Here is a 19,571-nt window from a genome sequence, read left to right as displayed (position 1 = left end):
CAGGGACACAAATCCAAACCATATCACTTAAATTGGCAGAATGCAAACAAACTATGGTAAGAGTCTTAAGAAAGTAAACAGGCAATTAAGAAAATTACTTTGTGAAAGCAAGCCAGAGCCTAAGAAAACTGTCCACAGCCTGCCATGTTGAAGATTCCACTAGTTTCCTCCAGCCATGCAGATAAAGGAATGTCAGCCAGACCCAGAGACAAGTTAGGTATTTGTTCAGTCCCAATAAATGATGCCACTTGTAGCCTCAGAGCTCAATTATTTTGACATTCCAACCTTCTCTTTCTGTTTCCTTCTTAGCTCCCTTGCCTCAGCTCGTATGACAGCTACTGCAGCAATCAAGTAGCCGCCAAAGCTCTGCTAGACCACAAAAAGCAAGATCACCGAGTCCAGGATTTCCTACAGCGATGTTTAGAATCCCCCTTTAGCCGCAAACTAGATCTCTGGAATTTCCTCGATATTCCAAGAAGCCGTCTGGTAAAATACCCTCTGCTTCTCCGAGAAATCTTGAGGCACACACCAAATGATAATCCAGATCAGCAGCACTTGGAAGAAGCTGTAAGTTTGTCTGTTTCCTTCTTTCTCTTCTTATTTCCACCATAATGGCTGGTGGATTGGGTCAGCGGGTGAATGGAAGAGTCCTTGGGTACTTAGTACTCAGGAATCTTGGGTTCCAGGCCTGGCACTGCCATCGTCCATGTTTTGATTTTACAAGTCACTTCTCCTCTCTCTGCCTCAGTTTCCTAAACTGTAAAATGCAGTGTTTACATGAAACACACTGTAAGGTCCCTTAGGCAGTAGAATTCTTGGTTTTACATAGGTGACTCTAATCTGGTGTTACAGTTGCTGACTGAGGGACAAGACCGTTGTGTAGATTTTAAATTTTGTTTGGTTATAAAGTAATAAGTTGCCTTTTAGCCTAGCCCCAAAGCTCATTTATGAAGTGGACATCCATTTAAGATCTGGCTCCCTTTGGCCCCCGATTACAGTGGGTTGCCTTGTCAAACCTCCTGCTCATTAGTGGGATCCTCACTCAGCAAATGGTTATTGAGTACGGGCTGGACATGATGGCTCATGCCTGTAATCCCAGCACTTTGGGAGGCTGAGGTGGGCAGATCACTTGAGGCCAGGAGTTCAAGACCAGCCTGGCCAAAAAAGCAAAACCCTGTCTCTACTAAAAGTACAAAAAAAATTACTGGGCGAGGTGGCATACGCCTGTAATCCCAGCTACTCAGGAGGGTGAGGCACAAGAATCGCTTGAGCCTGGGAGGTAGAGGTTGCAGTGAGCTGAGATCATGCCACTGCAACTCCAGCCTAGGCAACAGAGTGAGACTGTTTAAAAAAAAAAAAAAAAAAAAAAAAAAAAGATTATTGAGTGTGGGCTGAGTAATCTGGGAAATACATATTTTTCCCTAGCAGCAATAGGAGACGAGGAACAATGGGGTGCCTATCACGAGAATATTGTAAACTGTGAGCATTCCACCCAGAAAGCGCCATTCTGGTTGAAGTACTCTGCATGGTAGAGATGGCAGATGGCAGGCCATGGGGAGCGGGTGGCCTGAGCAAAGATATAAAGAAATGACAGGACAGGTCGTGCCTGGGGAATATCATAGATCAGTTGGCCTGGGGTTAGGGGTCCTCTGAGAAAACAGCAGGAGAGAAGACAGAGGATATGGGTTCAGATCTGGTTATAGAGGTTTTTAAATATTTAAGAGATTTTTCCTTTGTCATGCAATTAATCGAAGTTTGTTTTTGTTTGTTGGTTGGTTTCTAAGTAGCTAGGATTCAGGATTCAAATCCCAGCTCCATCATTTACAAGCTATGTAACCTTGGACACATACTCTTGGTAGAATGGGGAACTGAGGAGGAAGAGACTGGTGATAAGGATGCAAGTTCGGAGGATGCTGTCCGGGTGTGAAAACCTGATCAAGGAGGTGGCAGTGGGGGATAGAGGCTAACAGATCATTCAAAGGGCTCATTTTCTGATGTAATCTGGGACAATAATAGAAGGAGGATATGCATAAGTAATTTGAAAATCAGAAGCCTTGAACCTGCTGAGCAAACAGCCTATTTCCTCCCAGATAGGAGTTTCATAATAAGTAGTAGTAACAACAATCATGGTAATAATTGCTGGCATTGAATACCTAGTAAATCAACTTTATGTAATTTGCCTCATAGGTTATGTATCTCATTTAACCCTCACAACAGCCTAGGAGATAGCTGTTCTTATTAGGGCCATTTTCCAGATGAGGCTTGGAGGGGTTAAATAGCTCCCCCGGGTCCACAGCCAGCAATTGATGCAGTTGATGTTCAAACCCTGTCAGTGTAGACTCCAAATCCTGTGCCCTTCTACTTCTTTATGATTCTATACCTTGATGCGGGAAGCCTGCCCACCACTTTCTGTTGCCTTTATAATTGCAGAGAGCTGTCTGGTCACCAGCCTCACCGGTGCAGAACTGGGCTGGGTGCCTCCAGGTAGAATAGAAAAGAATAATAAAGGACCCTCTTCTGATTCATGAGGTATTCAGTGTATCTGGTAGGCCCAACACACAGAGATCAGGCCTGCAGTCCAGCACAGATCAGGGACGCAGGCACTGGGTTGAGGCCCATCTTACTTCATCATGTCTGTTTTTTTATTACTGGGAAGAGTGCGATAGAGTTGCCTCCTCTCCATATTTCATCCCAGCAAGTGTGTGGTCTGCAGGAATAAAAACAACAGGGAGCATGAGCTACTCAAAATCATGACTTTTTTGAAGCATGGGAGCCTGTTCTGAGTTACTGTAAAGATTTTTTTTTTAATATGGAGCATGAAAGAATACTGTTCTGTTTTTTAAAAAAAAAATACCCAGTGAGCTAAAGTTTGAATTTAAAAACAGATAAGAATGTGATTGTGTGTAATATAAAATGATGTGCTAGTAACCAGTTTCCCTAGTGCATAAAGTATGAAGCCATTTTCAAAAGTTGACTCTGCACCTGGTTATTCAGGCAGATCTGTGCATGAAACATGGTATACCTGCATTTGAAAATGTCTGCAGAGCAAGTCTTCCAAATGCCTACTCACACAGTATACGCACAGGATTTTTTTCCCCCTCTTTACAAAATCCTCGTAGCATTACCCCAGATGAACAGAATTATTTAGCCCTGTACTCTTGGGTGCATTATGAATGTCTGATAAACATAAAACCCATAGCAGCAATATAGCTTGACAAATATCCCCTGAATAAATTTCCCATCAATGAAAGGGGAAAAATCAGAGAGTGCTAAGTAAATTGCTTCCGTTCCAAGGGAGTTGATTGCATTCAGACCTATGATTAGATCTAAAAAGAGGTCTTGCCTTTAATGTAGTGCCTAAACTACCACATCTTTATTAGAATTTCTTAATAATGCTTTGAGGGTTGATAAAAAATTTTTCCCAAAAGAGAACTTCTTAAAATAGGAGTTTGGATATTCAGATATTCCAGAGAACTTGGTCATTTAATGTTTTAAATTCTAAGGATTTTTCTGCCAGAAAATGATCCTGCAGAGCATCCCTTCCCCCCACCCACCACTATTTCTCAACTCCTAAAAAAAAAAAAATCGCTGAAATAAGTGGGAAAACAGTCCTGCTTTTGATGCAACAGCCATGAAGACTGCTATTCTTGGTTCATGGCAGGAGCCAATGAGTATCATGGCACAAGGAACCAGACAGTCAGGGCTTTCAGAGTCCACTTTGAGGATGATGAGTCCAGCACGTGTGCACTTAATCTCTGTACTGTTACCAGGTATCTCTCATCATCTCCCTTTACCAGTCCCTTCCTTCAGTTTGAACCCAGTGAGAGATGCAACAATAAATTTAATTTAAATGCACAACTACTGTGACTGTTGTCTGGCTAATGGCAGCCTGCTGTATGTAACTTTATGCCTCCCTGAAATTCTGCAAAATAAATCTCTCTCAAGAACCAATGCAGAGGCCAGGAGCAGTGGCTCACGCTTGTAATTCCAGCACTTTGGGAGGCCAAGGCGGGCGGATCACCTGAGGTCAGGAGTTCAAGACCAGCCTGACCAACATGGAGAAGCCCCGTCTCTACTAAAAATACAAAATTAGCCTGGCATGGTGGTGCATGCCTGTAATCCCAGCTATTCAGGAGGCTGAGACAGGCGAATTACTTGAACCCAGGAGGCGGAGGTTGCAGTGAGCAAGATTGTGCCATTGCACTCCAGCCTGGGCAACAAGAGCAAAACTCAGTCTCCAGAAAAAAAGAACCAATGCAGAGAAATAAAACCCTCATGATATTCAGGTAGACAGAAATACAAAACATTATTTTTAATAAATGAAAGCAGACCCACAGTTACTATTATAAATGTATACATAGAACATGGAATGAGAACACTGATTGTTTCCATTGTTTTGTCTCTGTTTTTGAAACACCAGCAAAAGAAGCAGTATTTGAAACTAATCATAGCTGCATAAGGAACCGCCATGGCATTTGAGTTTATTAATCTTCATGTGATATGCCAGCTGTTCAGTTCCTGAGTTAAATTAGGAAATGAACACATATTTATGACTATAGTGCATCTTCTTTCTGGTTTCCTGGATACTTGCAGGCAACTCAGAAAATTGACTCAAGTGCTGATTAATTCCAGCTGTCCAGGTACACCTGGTAACAATTAACTGATAAGTCACAGCGACTAATGCTGAGGTCTTTAATAGTAAGGAAAAAGCATGGATTTCACTACATATTGTAAAATATGGAAAGGTAAAAGGATAAAGTAGACATAACACAGTTGCTCAGATACCTCCCATTTGTTTTAAGCTTCTTGAAGGCAGGAATCCTCTCATTTCTGTGAATGGTACCACTTAGTCTAACATGGAACAGGTTCTCAGTAAACATTAAATTAATTTGAAGGATGAGTCATGGCTTTAGTATAGTTTGTGAAATTATTTTGTCTTGAAAGTAACAGTGAAAATCAGTCATTTTTGAAAACCAAGAAAGGAAAAAAGAAAGTAAGAAAGTATACCAAAGTGTTCTGCTATTTATTGTTTTATGTTAATAAAGCTCAAATTACTTTTACAGAATTTATATTTAATATTAGATTGACGTCAAAGGCCAAAAAGCTTCTTCTGTAACACTAAAGAGCCTATATTTTTTAAAATAAGGATTTTTTTTTTTTTTAAATCAAAGTAGTGAGTGCTACCACCACAATTTGAGAAATAGAGAAAACAATAAAGAAATCTTTGAAACTTTTGGCCAGGCGCGGTGGCTCATGCCTGTAATCCCAGCACTTTGGGAGGCCAAGGCAGGCGGATCATGTGGTCAGGAGTTTGAGACCAGCCTGGCCACATGGCGAAAGCCTGTCTCTACTAAAAATACAAAATTTAGCTAGGTGTGGTGGCAGGTGCTTGTAGTCCCAGCTACTCAGGAGGCTGAGGCAGGAGTATCGCTTGAATCCAGGAAGCAAAGGTTGCAGTGAGTCAAGATCGTGCCATTGCACTCCAGCCTGGGTGAAAAGAGCAAGACTCTGTCTCAAAAGAAAAAAAAAAGAAAGAAAAGATATTTGAAACTCTTAATAGCTACAGAGAATGTACAGATTATGGTCTCTCCATACATTCACCAAACTTCAGCTGAAAGCTGTAAGATCTTCTGTCAAACTTGTGTAGAAGTACAAAAGTTATAACTGAGTAACAGTTTTTACCCAGTTGCTTTTGGCAGACAATATCATTTTACTGGCATATGAAAAAATAATCACTTGGCCAGACGCAGTGGCTCATGCCTGTAATCCTAGCACTTTGGGAGGCCAAGGCAGGCAGATCACTTGAGTCCAGGAGTCAGAGACCAGCCTAGGCAACATAGCAAAACCCCATCTCCATGAAACATGCAAAACTTAGCCAGGCATGGTGGCATACACCTGTGGTCCCAGCTATCAGGAGGCTGAGGTGGGAGGATCACTTGGGCCCAAGAGGCAGGGGTTGCAGTGAGCTGAGATGGCGCCACTGCACTCCAGCCTGGGCGACAGAATGAGACCCTGTCTCAATGAAAGAAAAAAAGAAAAATAATTACTTAACAATCCTAGATAGAATTTATTACTATTTTAAGACATGATAACTTCTGACTGAGCAAAGGCCTCTTTTGGAACCTTGCTTTTCAGAGATTGACTTTTCTTTTAAGTAAATGTGATGAAGAAGAAACCTTATCAACATTTTCCATCTGTTAAGTACTTTTCAGTTACCACCACAAGAACGATGGGACTGTAGGTCTTTTCACTTTTAGGGGACAGAGAATCCTGCTAAGGAAATCATTGTTCTGCCTCTGATTGGTGTCATGGAGTTTTTTATTTTTTTGAGACAGGGAGTCTTGCTCTGTCGCCCAGGCTCTAGTGCGGTGGCGTGATATCAGCTCACTGCAACGTCTGCCTCCCAGGTTCAAGCGATTTTCACACCTCAGCCTCCCAAGTAGCTGGAATTACAGGTGGGCACCACCTCGCCTGGCTAATTGTTTTTTGTATTTTTAGTAGAGACAGCATTCACTATGTTGGCCAGGCTGGTGTGGAACTCCTGACCTCAAGTGATCTGCCTGCCCTGGCTTCCCAAAGTGCTGGGATCACAGGCATGAGCCACCGCGCCTGGCCTGGTGTCATTAGGTTTTGCTCAACTAATTTCTCATCCCTTTTCTAGCGTTTTATAACATTTAGATATATTCATATGACAGAATGGCCAACACATCAGAATAAATATCCACTGACCACATCTCAGGCGGTACTTTTGTTTTTGTATTGACAACATTGCATCCACCATCACTTTGGAATCTTCTGCCCAAACTTACTCACTCACATGTGCTCTAGACCCTGGGTGTGAGTGTATTTATACAGACTATCCCCATCATTATACTGGTGTCTTTTTTCCCATTATTTTTTCTCTGTTCTTTATAAATGTTTATATTATATCATTGAAAAAGATATCCAGGCCAGGCGCGGTGGCTCACACTTGTAATCCCAGCACCTTGGAAGGCAGAGGTGGGTGGATCACTTGAATTCAGGAGTTCGAGACCAGCCTGGGCAACATGGTGAAACCCATCTCTACTAAAAATACAAAAATTGGCCAGGCGCGGTGGCTCGTGCTTGTAATCCCAGCACTTTGGGAGGCCAAGGCGGGCGGATCACAAGGTCAAGAGATCGAGACCACCCTGGTCAACATGGTGAAACCCTGTCTCTACAAAAAATACAAAAAATTAGCTGGGCGTGATGGTGCTTGTAGTCCCAGCTACTTCAGGAGGTTGAGTCAGGAGAATCACTTGAACCCAGGAAGCGGAGGTTGCAGTGACCTGAGATCGCGCCACTGCACTCCAGCCTGGCGACAGAGTGAGACTCTGTCTCAAAACGAACAAAAAATACAAAAATTAGTTGGACGTTGTGGCAGACACCTGTAATCCTAGCTACTTGGGAGGCTGAGGCAGAAGAATCGCTTGAACCTGGGAGGCTGAGGTTGCAGTGAGCCAAGATTGTGCTATCTCACTCCAGCCTGGGCAACAAGAGGGAAACTCCATATCAGAAGAAAAAAAAAAAAAAAAAAAAAGATATTCAAACCATTTGTTCAAACCCAGTTTGCAAATATTGTTCGTACATTGGATTGAGTACATATAGAGAGACATTGAAGCTATTAATTGTGTCACATCCTCAAAGACAGTCCCTCTTTTGGACTCTTACATTCTGCTTTATTTTCTCTCCTTAGCCAATTTTTTTATATGGCTACATTTTCAACATTGTGAGCACGTTTTAAGAAATGTGCAGCCTGGAGCTCAATAGGTATCCCTTCCTCCCAGATAAAATTATTCATCAATATTAGTTTTATGTATAATATAAATATCTTTATATGTGTACAAATAAATGTGTGTGTATGTGTACAGATGGATGGATAGATGCAGTATACTAAAAGTATTTATGTTTTTTTTTTCTCTTTTTCCCAAAGTAGCAACTTAGATAACAGAATTAGATCCAGGTGTGTCCTGGTGTCCTTCTAGGCTGAACCCCTAAGACTTGGTGGGAATGATTTGCTGCTTTCCTCCATACTTAATTTTCCTCTTTGTTTCCATAGATAAATATCATTCAGGGAATTGTGGCAGAAATCAACACCAAGACTGGCGAATCTGAATGCCGCTATTATAAAGAGCGGCTTCTTTACTTGGAAGAAGGCCAGAAAGACTCCCTGATCGACAGCTCTCGAGTCTTGTGTTGTCATGGTGAACTGAAGAACAATCGGGGCGTGGTAAGTAGTTACTCCCTTTAAGCAGTCTCATCCTCCTCCCCATCCCTAATTCATTTGATGTGGAGCCTCCTCTTACAATTTCTTCCCTATCTAGGGTCATGTTCTTTTTTTTTAAGATGGAGTCTTGCTTTGTCACCCAGGCTGGCTCACTGCAACCTATGCCTTCCCAGGTTCAAGCATTTCTCGTGCCTTGGCCTCCCAAGTAGCTGGAACTGCAGGCGCGCACCACCACGCCCGGCTAATTTTTGTACTTTTTTAGTAGAGACAGGGTTTCACCATATTGGGCCAGGGTGGTCTCAAACTCCTGAGCTCAAGTGATCCGCCCGCCTTGGCCTCTCAAAGTGCTGGAATTACAGGCTTGAGCCACCATACCTGTCATTCATTCTTTCAAACAAATATTGCTTTTCCAGTGTCATTTATGTCACAGGACCATATGTGTATATGTATATATATATATTCATTCATATTTTGTAATTCATATTTTGTAATTCCAATATTCAGAAAGAATTTTGGAAACCAACATAGGGTTGCCAGCTATTTATTTTGTCTGATCATGACTTTGAAAAACAAATGCAGAATAGTTAACATCTCTCACTTTGATTTAAGAAAATAAAGGATGATCTTAATAAGATGTTAGAAAGATTTAATCTCAGAAAAACAGTCTTCAGTTGAATGCATTTAACTTCTTTATTGTGGATTGGGGCCCATCCACAGACTGGCATTTTGAAACCAGTTTTTTAAAAATAACCTATCTTCTATTGGTTGCATATTTAGCTTTGACCTATAGATACCCATTTCCTGGCTTTTATTCCCAAATGGATACCAATGGTTCCTCTTCTGCTATCATAGCAACTGTGCATATGTCCCTTAGAGCACTTAATATAGTGAGTTGCAATTCTCCATTTGTCTGTCAGTATATTCCATTATACCATGTTATTTTGGTGGGGGGACTGTGTTTTGTCAACCTTAGAATCTATTATGGGGACCTGGCACATACTGGGCACTCAATGAATGAATGCTTATTTAAAGAGAAAGATGAATTTGAATTATATGAGAGTTCAAAATTCATTTAGCTCACCAAGCTATGTGTATGTATAGCCAGTAGAAATTGTGTGTGTGAGTGTGTTTAAATTTCTGTGTTGAGATAACCATTGGGAGAGAGACTCTGCATTTTGATTGTATTTCGTCTTCAGTATCTAGCCAACCCTTAGAATGAAAGCCAAAACTAGATTGAAGGGTTCTTAATAAAGTTTTGATAATTCAAGGGACATCCGTTTAGCCTAGACTGAGCAGACATGGAAATATTACTTGAAATCAGTAAATACATGTTATAACCCATTATCAGGGATGCTGTGGATCCAGCTAGTACATGGTACAGTGCGGGTAATGAGGCCTATTAAGTCTGTTGCTTGAAGACGTGTGTCTGTGGGACTAGGGAGTTACTGATTGCTAGAAAGCTGCATTGTTTCTTGCTTATTTTCAGAAAGCACCTGTGGACTTCTAGTATCTGACACCAAGCTCCTTGAACGTTCTTTCTAGGAAGCCCAGTGAGAAATAGGAAAATGTACTGCTCCACAGGGTGTAAGCCTATTATCTTTCTATACATCAGTCAAGGACTGAGAACTCTCTGGTTAGATGTGCGTAGGGCATAAAGATAAACTCTAGTTTTTATTGCAGGCAGATAGATGTTTGAGAACAAAGATAGTTGGGGTGGGAGGCTTGTGGGTTTTTTTTCCCCCAGTAGAGTTGTAAAAGTCATTGTGAATGGCTGGGCTCACGCCTGTAATCCCAGCACTTTTGGGAGGCTGAGGCAGGCAGATCATGAGGTCAGGAGATCGAGACACCATCCTGGCTAACACAGTGAAACCCTGTCTCTACTAAAAAATACAAAAAAAAATTAGCCGGACGCGGTGGCGGGCGCCTGTAGTCCCAGCTACTCGGGAGGCTAAGGCAGGAGAATGGCATGAACCCAGGAGGCGGAGTTTGCAGTGAGCCGAGTTCGTGCCACTGCACTCTAGCCTGGGCGACAGAGCAAGACCCCATCTCAAAAAAAAAAAAAAAAAAAGTCACTGTGAATAAAGTCTTGGGTCAGAAAAAAAGCACAGTAGTTTGAGGGCAGGAAGGAGTTGAGACCAATAAGAGAAATTATCAGTGAACATTCATAAATGACTTTTTTGCTTGTTTGCTTGTTTATTTGTTTTTTGAGACAGAGTCTTGCTCTGTTGCCCAGGATAGAGTGCAGTGGCACGATCCTGGCTCACTGCAACCTCCACCTCCCGGGTTCAAGCAGTTCTCGTGCCTCAGCCTCCCAAGTAGCTGGGATTACAGGCACCCACCACCATGCTTGGCTAATTTTTGCATTTTTAGTAGAGATGGGGTTTCACCATGTTGGCCAGGCTGTTCTTGAATTCCTGACCTCAAGTGATCCATCCACCTCGGCCTCCCAAAGTGCTGGGATTACAGGAGTGAGCCACCGTGCCCACCTGAGTTGTATTTTTAAAAGGTTGCCCAGACAGTCTCAGCCCACCTTGGCTAGCAAATTGATAGAAGTAGAAACAGTGTAAAAATCTGATTATTCCAAATACTGTACATTAAAACAATCCCCAAAAGAAAATTCTTAACACATTATTTCCACAACTACCACACCAAAAAGCCTTTAACTTGGTTTTGTGCTTTATCCTGTTTTTCAGTCTTCTTAAATATACATTTTATTCCCTCTAGCCAAGATTTGGTTGGGTTTTGTTTCTGTGTTTGTGTGTGTTTGGGAGGTAGTAGGGATAGGGGTGGGAGACGTATGGGTTTCTTTTTTCCCAAATTTAAAATGATCTAATAATATTGAGTGTGCTTCCACTATCCCAAGTCAAAATTCTAATCCAAAGTTTTTAATTCAGTTCCCATTTTTGTTTTAGATCCAGGGGGTATATGTGCAGGTTTGTTACAAGAATATACTGCATGGTGCTGAGAATGGGCTTCTATTGATCCCATCACCCAGATAGTGAACATAGTACTCGATAGGAAGTTTCAGCCCTTGCCCCTCTCACTCCCTCTTGCCTTTTAGAGTCCCCAGTGTCTGTTGTTCCTATCTTTATGTCCATGCGAACCCAAGTGAGAACCTCTCCTCTTCTGGTCTCTCCCCTTTAAGACCGCTGGATTGACATTCCCAAGTATTTCCACCAGAAAGCTAGAACCTAGTTGCAAAGTTGTGGATATTTTCACTTCAGTTCCTAAGCATTTCCAAACTGTGAGAAGAGTCTGGCACTTAGCATTGAATGGAGCAAATTTACCCCAACTCCACCAAGCACACCTGCTTTCATAATGGGGCCTAAAACAAGCCTTCATTTTTGCAGTTTCCTTTTTGCCCACATCACACACATCAGTTGTCAACTTTTTTCTTCAGAGAACCAAGGTTCTGATGAACTTAACTGAGAAGGAAAATGTGGATCTTTTTTTTTTTTTGAGACAGAATTTGCTCTTGTCTCTCAGGCTGGAATACAATGGCCCGATCTCAGCTCACTGCAACCTCTACCTCCTGGGTTCAAGCAATTCTCCTGCCTTAGCCTCCTGAGTAGCTGGGATTATAGGCACCCGCCACTGCACCCGGCTAATTTTTGTATTTTTAGTAGAGATGGGGTTTCACCATGTTGGCCAGGCTGGTCTTGAACTCCTGACCTCAGGTGATCCACCCACCTCGGCCTCCCAAAGTGCTGGGATTAGAGGCGTGAGCCACCCCACCCGGCCTGATGATCTTTCTTTGTGGCTGTGTCAGCATACTCTGGTTCCCTCAGGAATGAGCAGTCTTCTGATTTGGAGTTCCTGGATAAAGCTGATAATGACTCTGTGGTTGAAGGAACAAGTGTTTTTTATGGGTTTGGAAAGCAAAGATTAATATTAGCTTTGATATACCAGTCTCATTTTTTATAGACTATTTGTAATTTTGATGTTTTAGAATTTTTTTTTTTTTTTCGGAGACAGTCTCGCTCTGTCACCCGGGCTGAAGTGCAGTGGTGTGATCTCGGCTCACTGCAACCTCTGCCTCCTGGGCTCCAACGATTCTTCTGCCTCAGCCTCCTGAGTAGCTGGAATTACAGGCGCCCCCACCCCCCCAACCTCGCCTGGCTAGTTTTTGTATTTTTTGTATTTTTTTAATTTTTTTAGATGGAGTCTTGCACTGTCGCCCAGGCTGGAGTGCAGGCATGAGCCACGGCGCCCGGCCTAGTTTTTGTATTTTTAATAGAGATGGGGTTTCACCATATTGGCCAGGCTGGTCTCGAACTCCTAACCTCAAGTGATCCGCCCACCTCAGCCTCCCAAAGTGCTAGAATTACAGGTGTGAGCCACCACATCCGGCCTGCTTACTTAGAATTATATTGAGTAATAAAACCAAAGCCAAGAGAGTGCTAACTTTTTTTCCCTTCATTACCCTCTTGATTCTATTTCCCTTTCTCGTTTTTTTCTTATAGGAGCTGGGGCAGATATGTCTGTACAAGTTGTGAATTGCAATATGAATAGGGCCCCCAAAGTTGGCAACCCTGGCTGCAGGTATCTGTAGGCAGAAGGGCTTTCTCCACTGAGTCCCTAGGGAGGTGCTTCTACAGGAAGGGCAGTGGACATATCTGGAAGTGCCTGCATCATGCCCAACTTTGGTTCTCCTGAAGGTAGATTTGAACCTAGGAGTTCAAAATCCAGTGTGAACCTGGTACCTGGGGACCTCTCTATCCACAGAGGTCCACATATCAACCACTCATTACATTATTGCTTAGTGAAAGCCTGTGGATTTTTTTCTTCTAGAAACTGCATGTTTTCCTGTTCCAAGAAGTGCTTGTGATCACTCGAGCCGTCACCCACAATGAGCAGCTTTGCTACCAGCTGTACCGTCAGCCAATCCCCGTGAAGGACCTCCTGCTGGAAGACCTCCAGGACGGAGAAGTGAGGCTGGGTGGCTCCCTGCGAGGGGCATTCAGCAACAACGAGAGAAGTATGGATAGCAGTCGGGGTTAACATGTTGAACGTTTTTGGCTGTGGTAGTTTGGAGGGAGTGGGCAGCTGGTGGAAAGAGAAAAGCCAGTCTTGAAGTCAAACTGCATTTGAATGCTGTCTCATCACTTCCTGATTATGTACTTTGTTTGGCCCCTGTGATTCTCAGTTTCTCATCTCCAAAATGGAAATGCATACTTACCTCCTTCATAAGATTGTTATAAGGATTTAGTAAGATACTCCAAGTGAACCTATCTGCACATCGTTAGTGCTCCTTAAGTTCTCTTTCTCTGTCTTTTTCCATTGGATAAAAACATGCTTAAAACCAGATAGTCCCTACGTGGATACCATTTGCATTATGGTGGGTTTTGCAGTTGAACTGGTAGACTTGTCCCTAAAGAGACATAAGAATGGTCAACTGGAATGTGGGTTCATCTGTAACATTACTCAGTGGGCCTAATTTAAGACTTCATAAACGAATTAATTAAAAGAAGCCAAGATAGCAATATCTATCGAGTATCTAACATGATACTCAGTGAAACAAGCAGGTAACTTCCTTCCCCTATGGAGCTTGCATTGTGATGGAGGAGAAAGATGATAAGCAAATGAATACTTTAAGTGTTGTTAAGAAAACTTAAAACCCAGTAAGGGAATAGGAAGGGATAGCAATAGGAGGTCTGTTTTATTTTTATTTATGTATTTTTTTGAGACAGAGTCTTACTCTGTTACCCAGGCTGGTGTGTGGTGGCGTGATCTCAGCTCACTGCACCCTCTTCCTCCTGGGTTCAAGCAATTCTTGGGGCTCACCCTCCCAAGTAACTGGGAATACAGGCGCGGGCCACCACACCTGGCTATTTTTTGTATTTTCAGTAGAGACAAGGTTTTGCCATGTTGGCGAGGCTGGTCTCGAACTCCTGGCCCCAAGTGATCCACCCACCTCAGCCTCCCAAAGTGCTGGGATTACAGGCCCCCAGGCCCCGCCTGGAGGTCTGTTTTAAATGAAATAAGGAGTACTTCTTTGAGAAAGTAACCTTTGAGCTTCCTGGGTTAACACAGGCATCATACTGTCAAAGTAATTAGTATGTACTGCCTTCTACCTACTGATCAATCCCTCTACCCTAGGAGTAGGAGTAGTAGAAATAAGACCTTATGTTTCTTGAGTATTGACTATGTGCCAGGCATTTTATAAGCATTTACATGTATTACATTTATTCCTCATAACAACCATATAAAGTAGGTTCTTGTTTTCTTCATTTTACAAGTTAGGAACTAAGATACAGAGGATTTAAGGTACTTGCCCAAGATCAAAGGGTGGAGCCTAAATTTGAAGGACAGAGATTAGCTTCTAGCCGAAGATGGCTAGCAGTAAAACATTTTGGCCTCCTCTCCCTCTGTTCCTTAGCCTCTAAGCCATTGGAAGTGGTGGTGGTTCCCAGTCTACTGGCTGCGGGGTTAGTGCAAAGGGACAGACTGCAGATGTTTCTGTGAACCAAGCATTGCATGTGGCACACAAGGCCCATTAAATGTCCATTATATTGTTGTTATTAAATAGGCCAGGCATGGTGGTTTACACCTGTAACCCCATCTTTTTGGGAGGCTGAGGTGGGTGGATCACCTGAGGTCAGGAGTTCGAGACCAGCCTGACCAACATTGCAAAACCCTGTCTCTACTAAAAAAATACAAAAATTAGCCAGGCGTGGTGGTGCGTGCCTGTAATCCCAGCTACTTGGGAGGCTGAGACCGGAGAATCACTTGAACCCAGGAAGCAGAGGTTGCAGTGAGCGAAGATTGTGCCACTGTACTCCAGAGCAAGACTCCGTCTCAAAAAAAAAAAAAAAAAAAAAAAGATTAAATAAAATGTCTTCCATATTGTGGACTACCATTTCTTTTAAATGCAGATAGCTCCTGTTGAAGTAATTAAAATGTAATTTCATTTGACAATGAAACCAAGTTTGTCTACATATATCTTCTCCATCATTGAATACTAAGTGTATAGATACTCTCGTGGAGAAACATGGGCATGTTTTAATATTAAAAAGAGCCTCTTAAACTGAAAAAAAGCTCTAGCTTGGTCTACTTGTTGAAATTACAGATTATGAAACCCACTTTTAGATCTACTGAATCAGAATCTCTCAAAAAGGGCCTGGGGATTTATTTTTATTTTTACTTTTTGAGAAAAGGTGTCACTATATTGCTCAGGCTGATCTCAAACTCCTGGACTCAAGCAGCGCTCCCACTTCAGTCTCCTGAGGGCATCTGTCTTTTTCACAAGCTCTCACCCCAAGGGATTTTGTTATGCAGCCAGATTTGGTCACCAGTACTCTGGGCTCCCCTAAATCACTTAACTTTGTTGTTCCAAGATGATCTCCACCTGCTGGTTTCTGAGAGCAATGAGGGCAGCTGAACGCTAGACCTGTGTCAACCCCAACTCCCTGATGGTGGCTGCAGGGTGGAGCTGAGCCATGTCCCGGTTCAGTGGGAAACGTTTTGTTATCAGCAATACCTGCCATGGATTCTGGGGTTTAGTGTCACTATGTGTGTTCTCTTTGGCCTGAGGAAGGATCTGTCCATTGACTTTGTTTTTCATGTGTTTTTCCCTTCTAGTTAAAAACTTCTTCAGAGTCAGTTTCAAAAATGGATCCCAAAGTCAGACCCACTCGCTACAAGCCAATGACACCTTCAACAAACAGCAGTGGCTTAATTGTATTCGTCAAGCCAAAGAAACAGTTTTATGTGCTGCCGGGCAAGCTGGGGTGCTTGACTCCGAGGGATCATTCCTAAATCCCACCACTGGGAGCAGAGAGCTACAGGGAGAAACAAAACTTGAACAGATGGACCAATCGGACAGTGAGTCAGACTGTAGTATGGACACAAGTGAGGTCAGCCTCGACTGTGAGCACATGGAACAGACAGACTCTTCCTGTGGGAACAGCAGGCATGGTGAAAGCAACGTCTGACAGAAGCATGCGCATTTCGGAAAGCAGGCCTGCGTCTTACCTGTACAGTATTTGCATTCCGCAGATGGAACGGTTTGGAGAAGCACTTTTTCATACTTTTGTGAAAATATACATGTTGACCCAGTCTCTTGTATCTGTACCTTTGTCCCTAGTACTGTAACTGCCAATCTGTCTGTGTAAGCTGGAATCTGTGGCAACTATTACCCTGTGTTGTATTTCACAAGTGTCTGGATGGATGGAGAGGTACTCAAACAAGTTACTTTCAATTGTCCTGCTGGATTTAAAAAAAAATAGAAAAAGAATCTCGAAACTACTGTTTTACATAGATTGCTTGAAGAGTCCTTCCTCTTGTGCTTCTGTAGCACTTTCCCAGCTCTTAGATGTGGTAGCTGAAGGCACAGAATTTAGAGGGCCTTGTAAATAGGGCATGAGGAAGTCACCTGTGTATCGGGATGGTATTAGAGAGAGAATCAGGAAAGACCAACTCATGAAGTGAACTTGGTTTGATTTTATTCAACTAGAAAGCTTGAAAACATCCCTGGAGATTCTGAAGGCTTAATTTTGCAAAGGAGGACGCACTGTCTGAACCTTGCAACTTCATCCATTGCAAGTTTGATGCAAGAATGTATTAGGACATAAAATAGAGGCTGACCTTAAAAAGGGCCAGGACAAAAGCAGCTGCCAGCTCTGAATCTTTAACTGAAATGCACATGGCACCAGGAGGTGTCTCTCATAGTTGGTTGCTAGCCTAAAACATCAGAATAGAACCCAAGTGGCCTAGGAAAGCCTTCCAGGATAACAAGAAGGCCCTGTCTTCATTGTGTTTCATCTGCCTAGGCCTACTCATATTTTAGAGAATGAATGAAGCAACAAGGAAGAGAGACCATGACTCTATCGATGACACTGTTTATAGAAACACAGGAGAGGAAGAAGTTGGAATGAAAAGCACTTCGTCAGAACCTTGTGTGGGAGCCACTGAGAGAAAAGCAAGGCTGAGAAAGGCCAGAGCCTTGGGCTTTCCTGCTCTGCTTTTGGGTTATCAGTTTGCCATCTCTGGTTCTGTGCTATAATCAGAATTGTAATTATGTTCTCCAGAGGCCAATTTCATTAACTCTGATGAATTAGGATCAGCTAGCCAGATTAGTAACCTCTTTGTCCAGCCTTGATTTACAGTGCAGGGTAAAGTGCAGACCTTAAAAAAAGCGAAGTACCTAGAAGAGCTCCCTGCAAGTGTAAATATTAAGGATGACCTGTGCAAAATTATACCCACACCAGCACTAGTGGTAATTATTCTAAATTATTGCCAAAAAGTTTTTCTTTAATCTTCTGTCTTTCAAGTTTACAGAAAAGAAAGTAAGTGCATTGATGTCATTTTATTATGTACATATATCATGTGCATTCAAAGAAGCTGTGTGACAGGATATATCAATATAAAAACAAGGTATATACTTTATTTTTTAAAAACAAGGATATTGTGGTCAATTTTACCCTATAAAACATATTTCTGTATTTATAGATCTTAAACATGGTGAATTTTTTCTATTACAAGTTTATTTAAAACTGCTTTGTTTCTCAAGTTGTTATTGATACAGCAAGTGAACCTGCTGCAGACAGAAGCAGAGGAAAGCCAAGAACAGCCTTTTAATGGTGAGGAAAAGAATGAATGATTCTTTGTAGGAGCCATCAGCCACTTTTAGGAGCCATCAGCCAGTGTGTTGGGAAAAGAGGTTTGTCAAGTGTTGGCCTATGGGAAGAAAGTCAATGAATGTTTTGATGAAATGAATGTTTTTGTATAATGGCCTTAAACTTTTCTGGAAATATTTCAAATAAATTACATTATTAAGTCATCCTCCATGTGTACAGTGTTTGTCCTACAAACAAAATACAGGTTTCAGCTGTGTTCTGGGGAGGTTCTTTCTGAAATTTTTGTTTGTGGTTCCTGAATACAAACTTTAAAATAGGGTGCAGATTGATATAAATGCTTGTCTTTGATCTATCAAAACTTTCACAGAACTCGTTTTTTTTTCTTTCTTTCTTTTGAAACAGGGTCTCACTCTGTTACCCAGGCTGGAGTGTGGTGGTATGATCATAGCTCACTGCAACCTCAAATTCCTGGGCTTACGCAATCCTACCTCAGCCTCCCAAGTAACTGGGATTACAGGTGCACATCACCACATCTGGCTAATTTTTAAATTTTTTGTAAAGATTGAAGTCTTACTACGTTGCCCAGGCTGGTCCTGAACCCCCTGGCCTCAAGTGATCCTTCTGCCACAACCTCCTAAAGTGTTGGGATTACAGGCATAATCCACTGAATCTGTACAATAACTCATAATTCTAAAATCTATTTTCTCAAGCATTCTCTTTTCATTCACTTATGTGTTCACTTTTAATAACTCTATCTGGAATCCATACTATGTATAAAGTGAAGTGATAAGTCATAGGTGTTACAGAAAAGAAATGTTGAATCTCACTGCTAATATAGGTAACTGTTGAGGAACTTGAGGCTAAATAAAAGGCCAATTTCACTTTGAAATTCTTACTGGAATTTCAGTCTACTTTAATTAAAATGATTAGTACTCTTTCTAGACTGAACGCAGTGGCTACACCTCTAATCCTAGCAGTTTGGGAGGCCAAGCCAGGTGAATTGCTTGAGTCCAGGAGTTCAAGACCAGCCTAGGCAACATGGCAAGACCTCATCTCTACAAAAACACAAAAATTAGCCAGGCGTGGTGGCATGTGCCTATAGTCCCAGCTACTCAGGAGACTTGAGTCGGGAGGATCCCTTAAGCCCAGGAGGCAGAGGTTGCAGTGAGCTGTGATCACACTGTTGCACTCCAGCCTGGGTGACAGAGTGAGAACCTGTCTCAAAAAAAAAAAAAAAAAAAGATTAGTACTCTTTCCCACAATTAGTGGGGTTTTTTTTTAGATGAAAAGGCTAAACATTTTTAAGCTGTTAGTAGCCAATTCTCAATAGCACATGGGCCCAATAAGGCTGGTAGGTAGTCTTATCTTTACAATAAGCTCTCACCATTTTCTTTAACATACTGTTACTTCCCAAATTTGGCAAGATATTCACATAAATAAATGTAAGTCCAAATTTTTTCCCAAATGCAAACTCGCTTCTCCTAATTTTTTTCTTCCTCCTCCTCTTTTGTCTGTCCTCTTTTCTCACTGCTGCTTTGGCTATTCCCTCCGTTTTTTACTCCTATAATTGTACTGACTGTCAATGCTAAAGGATGTATCTTATATTAGAAAATGTTTGTACTGACGTTTTGTGGGTTAGTACAAATGAGTGAGGGCTAAATGTTTTTTCTTCAGTCAATTTTCAAGATGTTATTTCACACACAACTAGATGTAATCCTTGCAATCTACTAGATGTAATCTTTGCAGTC

The 19,571-nt window shown here is 42.0% G+C and overlaps 1 protein-coding gene across 22 annotated transcripts in view; it reads left to right on the top strand.

Moving 5' to 3' along the window:
- Window positions 1–18,026, top strand: part of ARHGEF3 (Rho guanine nucleotide exchange factor 3) — a 347,163-nt gene extending 329,137 nt beyond the window's left edge. For 20 of the 22 annotated variants that reach the window (XM_074032546.1, XM_045386029.3, XM_074032549.1 and 17 more), the window contains 4 exons: window positions 310–567; window positions 8,078–8,248; window positions 13,037–13,223; window positions 15,827–18,026. In XM_074032546.1, the coding sequence (XP_073888647.1) occupies window positions 310–567; window positions 8,078–8,248; window positions 13,037–13,223; window positions 15,827–16,179 (969 nt within the window). In that variant the 3' untranslated portion in view covers window positions 16,180–18,026. The remainder of the gene's footprint in view (window positions 1–309; window positions 568–8,077; window positions 8,249–13,036; window positions 13,224–15,826) is intronic. The other 2 variants (XM_045386031.3, XM_045386030.3) reach the window with 1 other exon arrangement.
- The last annotated feature ends 1,545 nt before the right edge of the window (window positions 18,027–19,571 follow it).

Source organism: Macaca fascicularis, chromosome 2, assembly GCF_037993035.2.
Source record: "Macaca fascicularis isolate 582-1 chromosome 2, T2T-MFA8v1.1".
Classification (NCBI taxonomy): domain Eukaryota; kingdom Metazoa; phylum Chordata; class Mammalia; order Primates; family Cercopithecidae; genus Macaca; species Macaca fascicularis.
The sequence above is the reverse complement of the archived record's forward strand: the minus strand, read 5'-3'. Positions and strand labels throughout refer to the sequence as shown.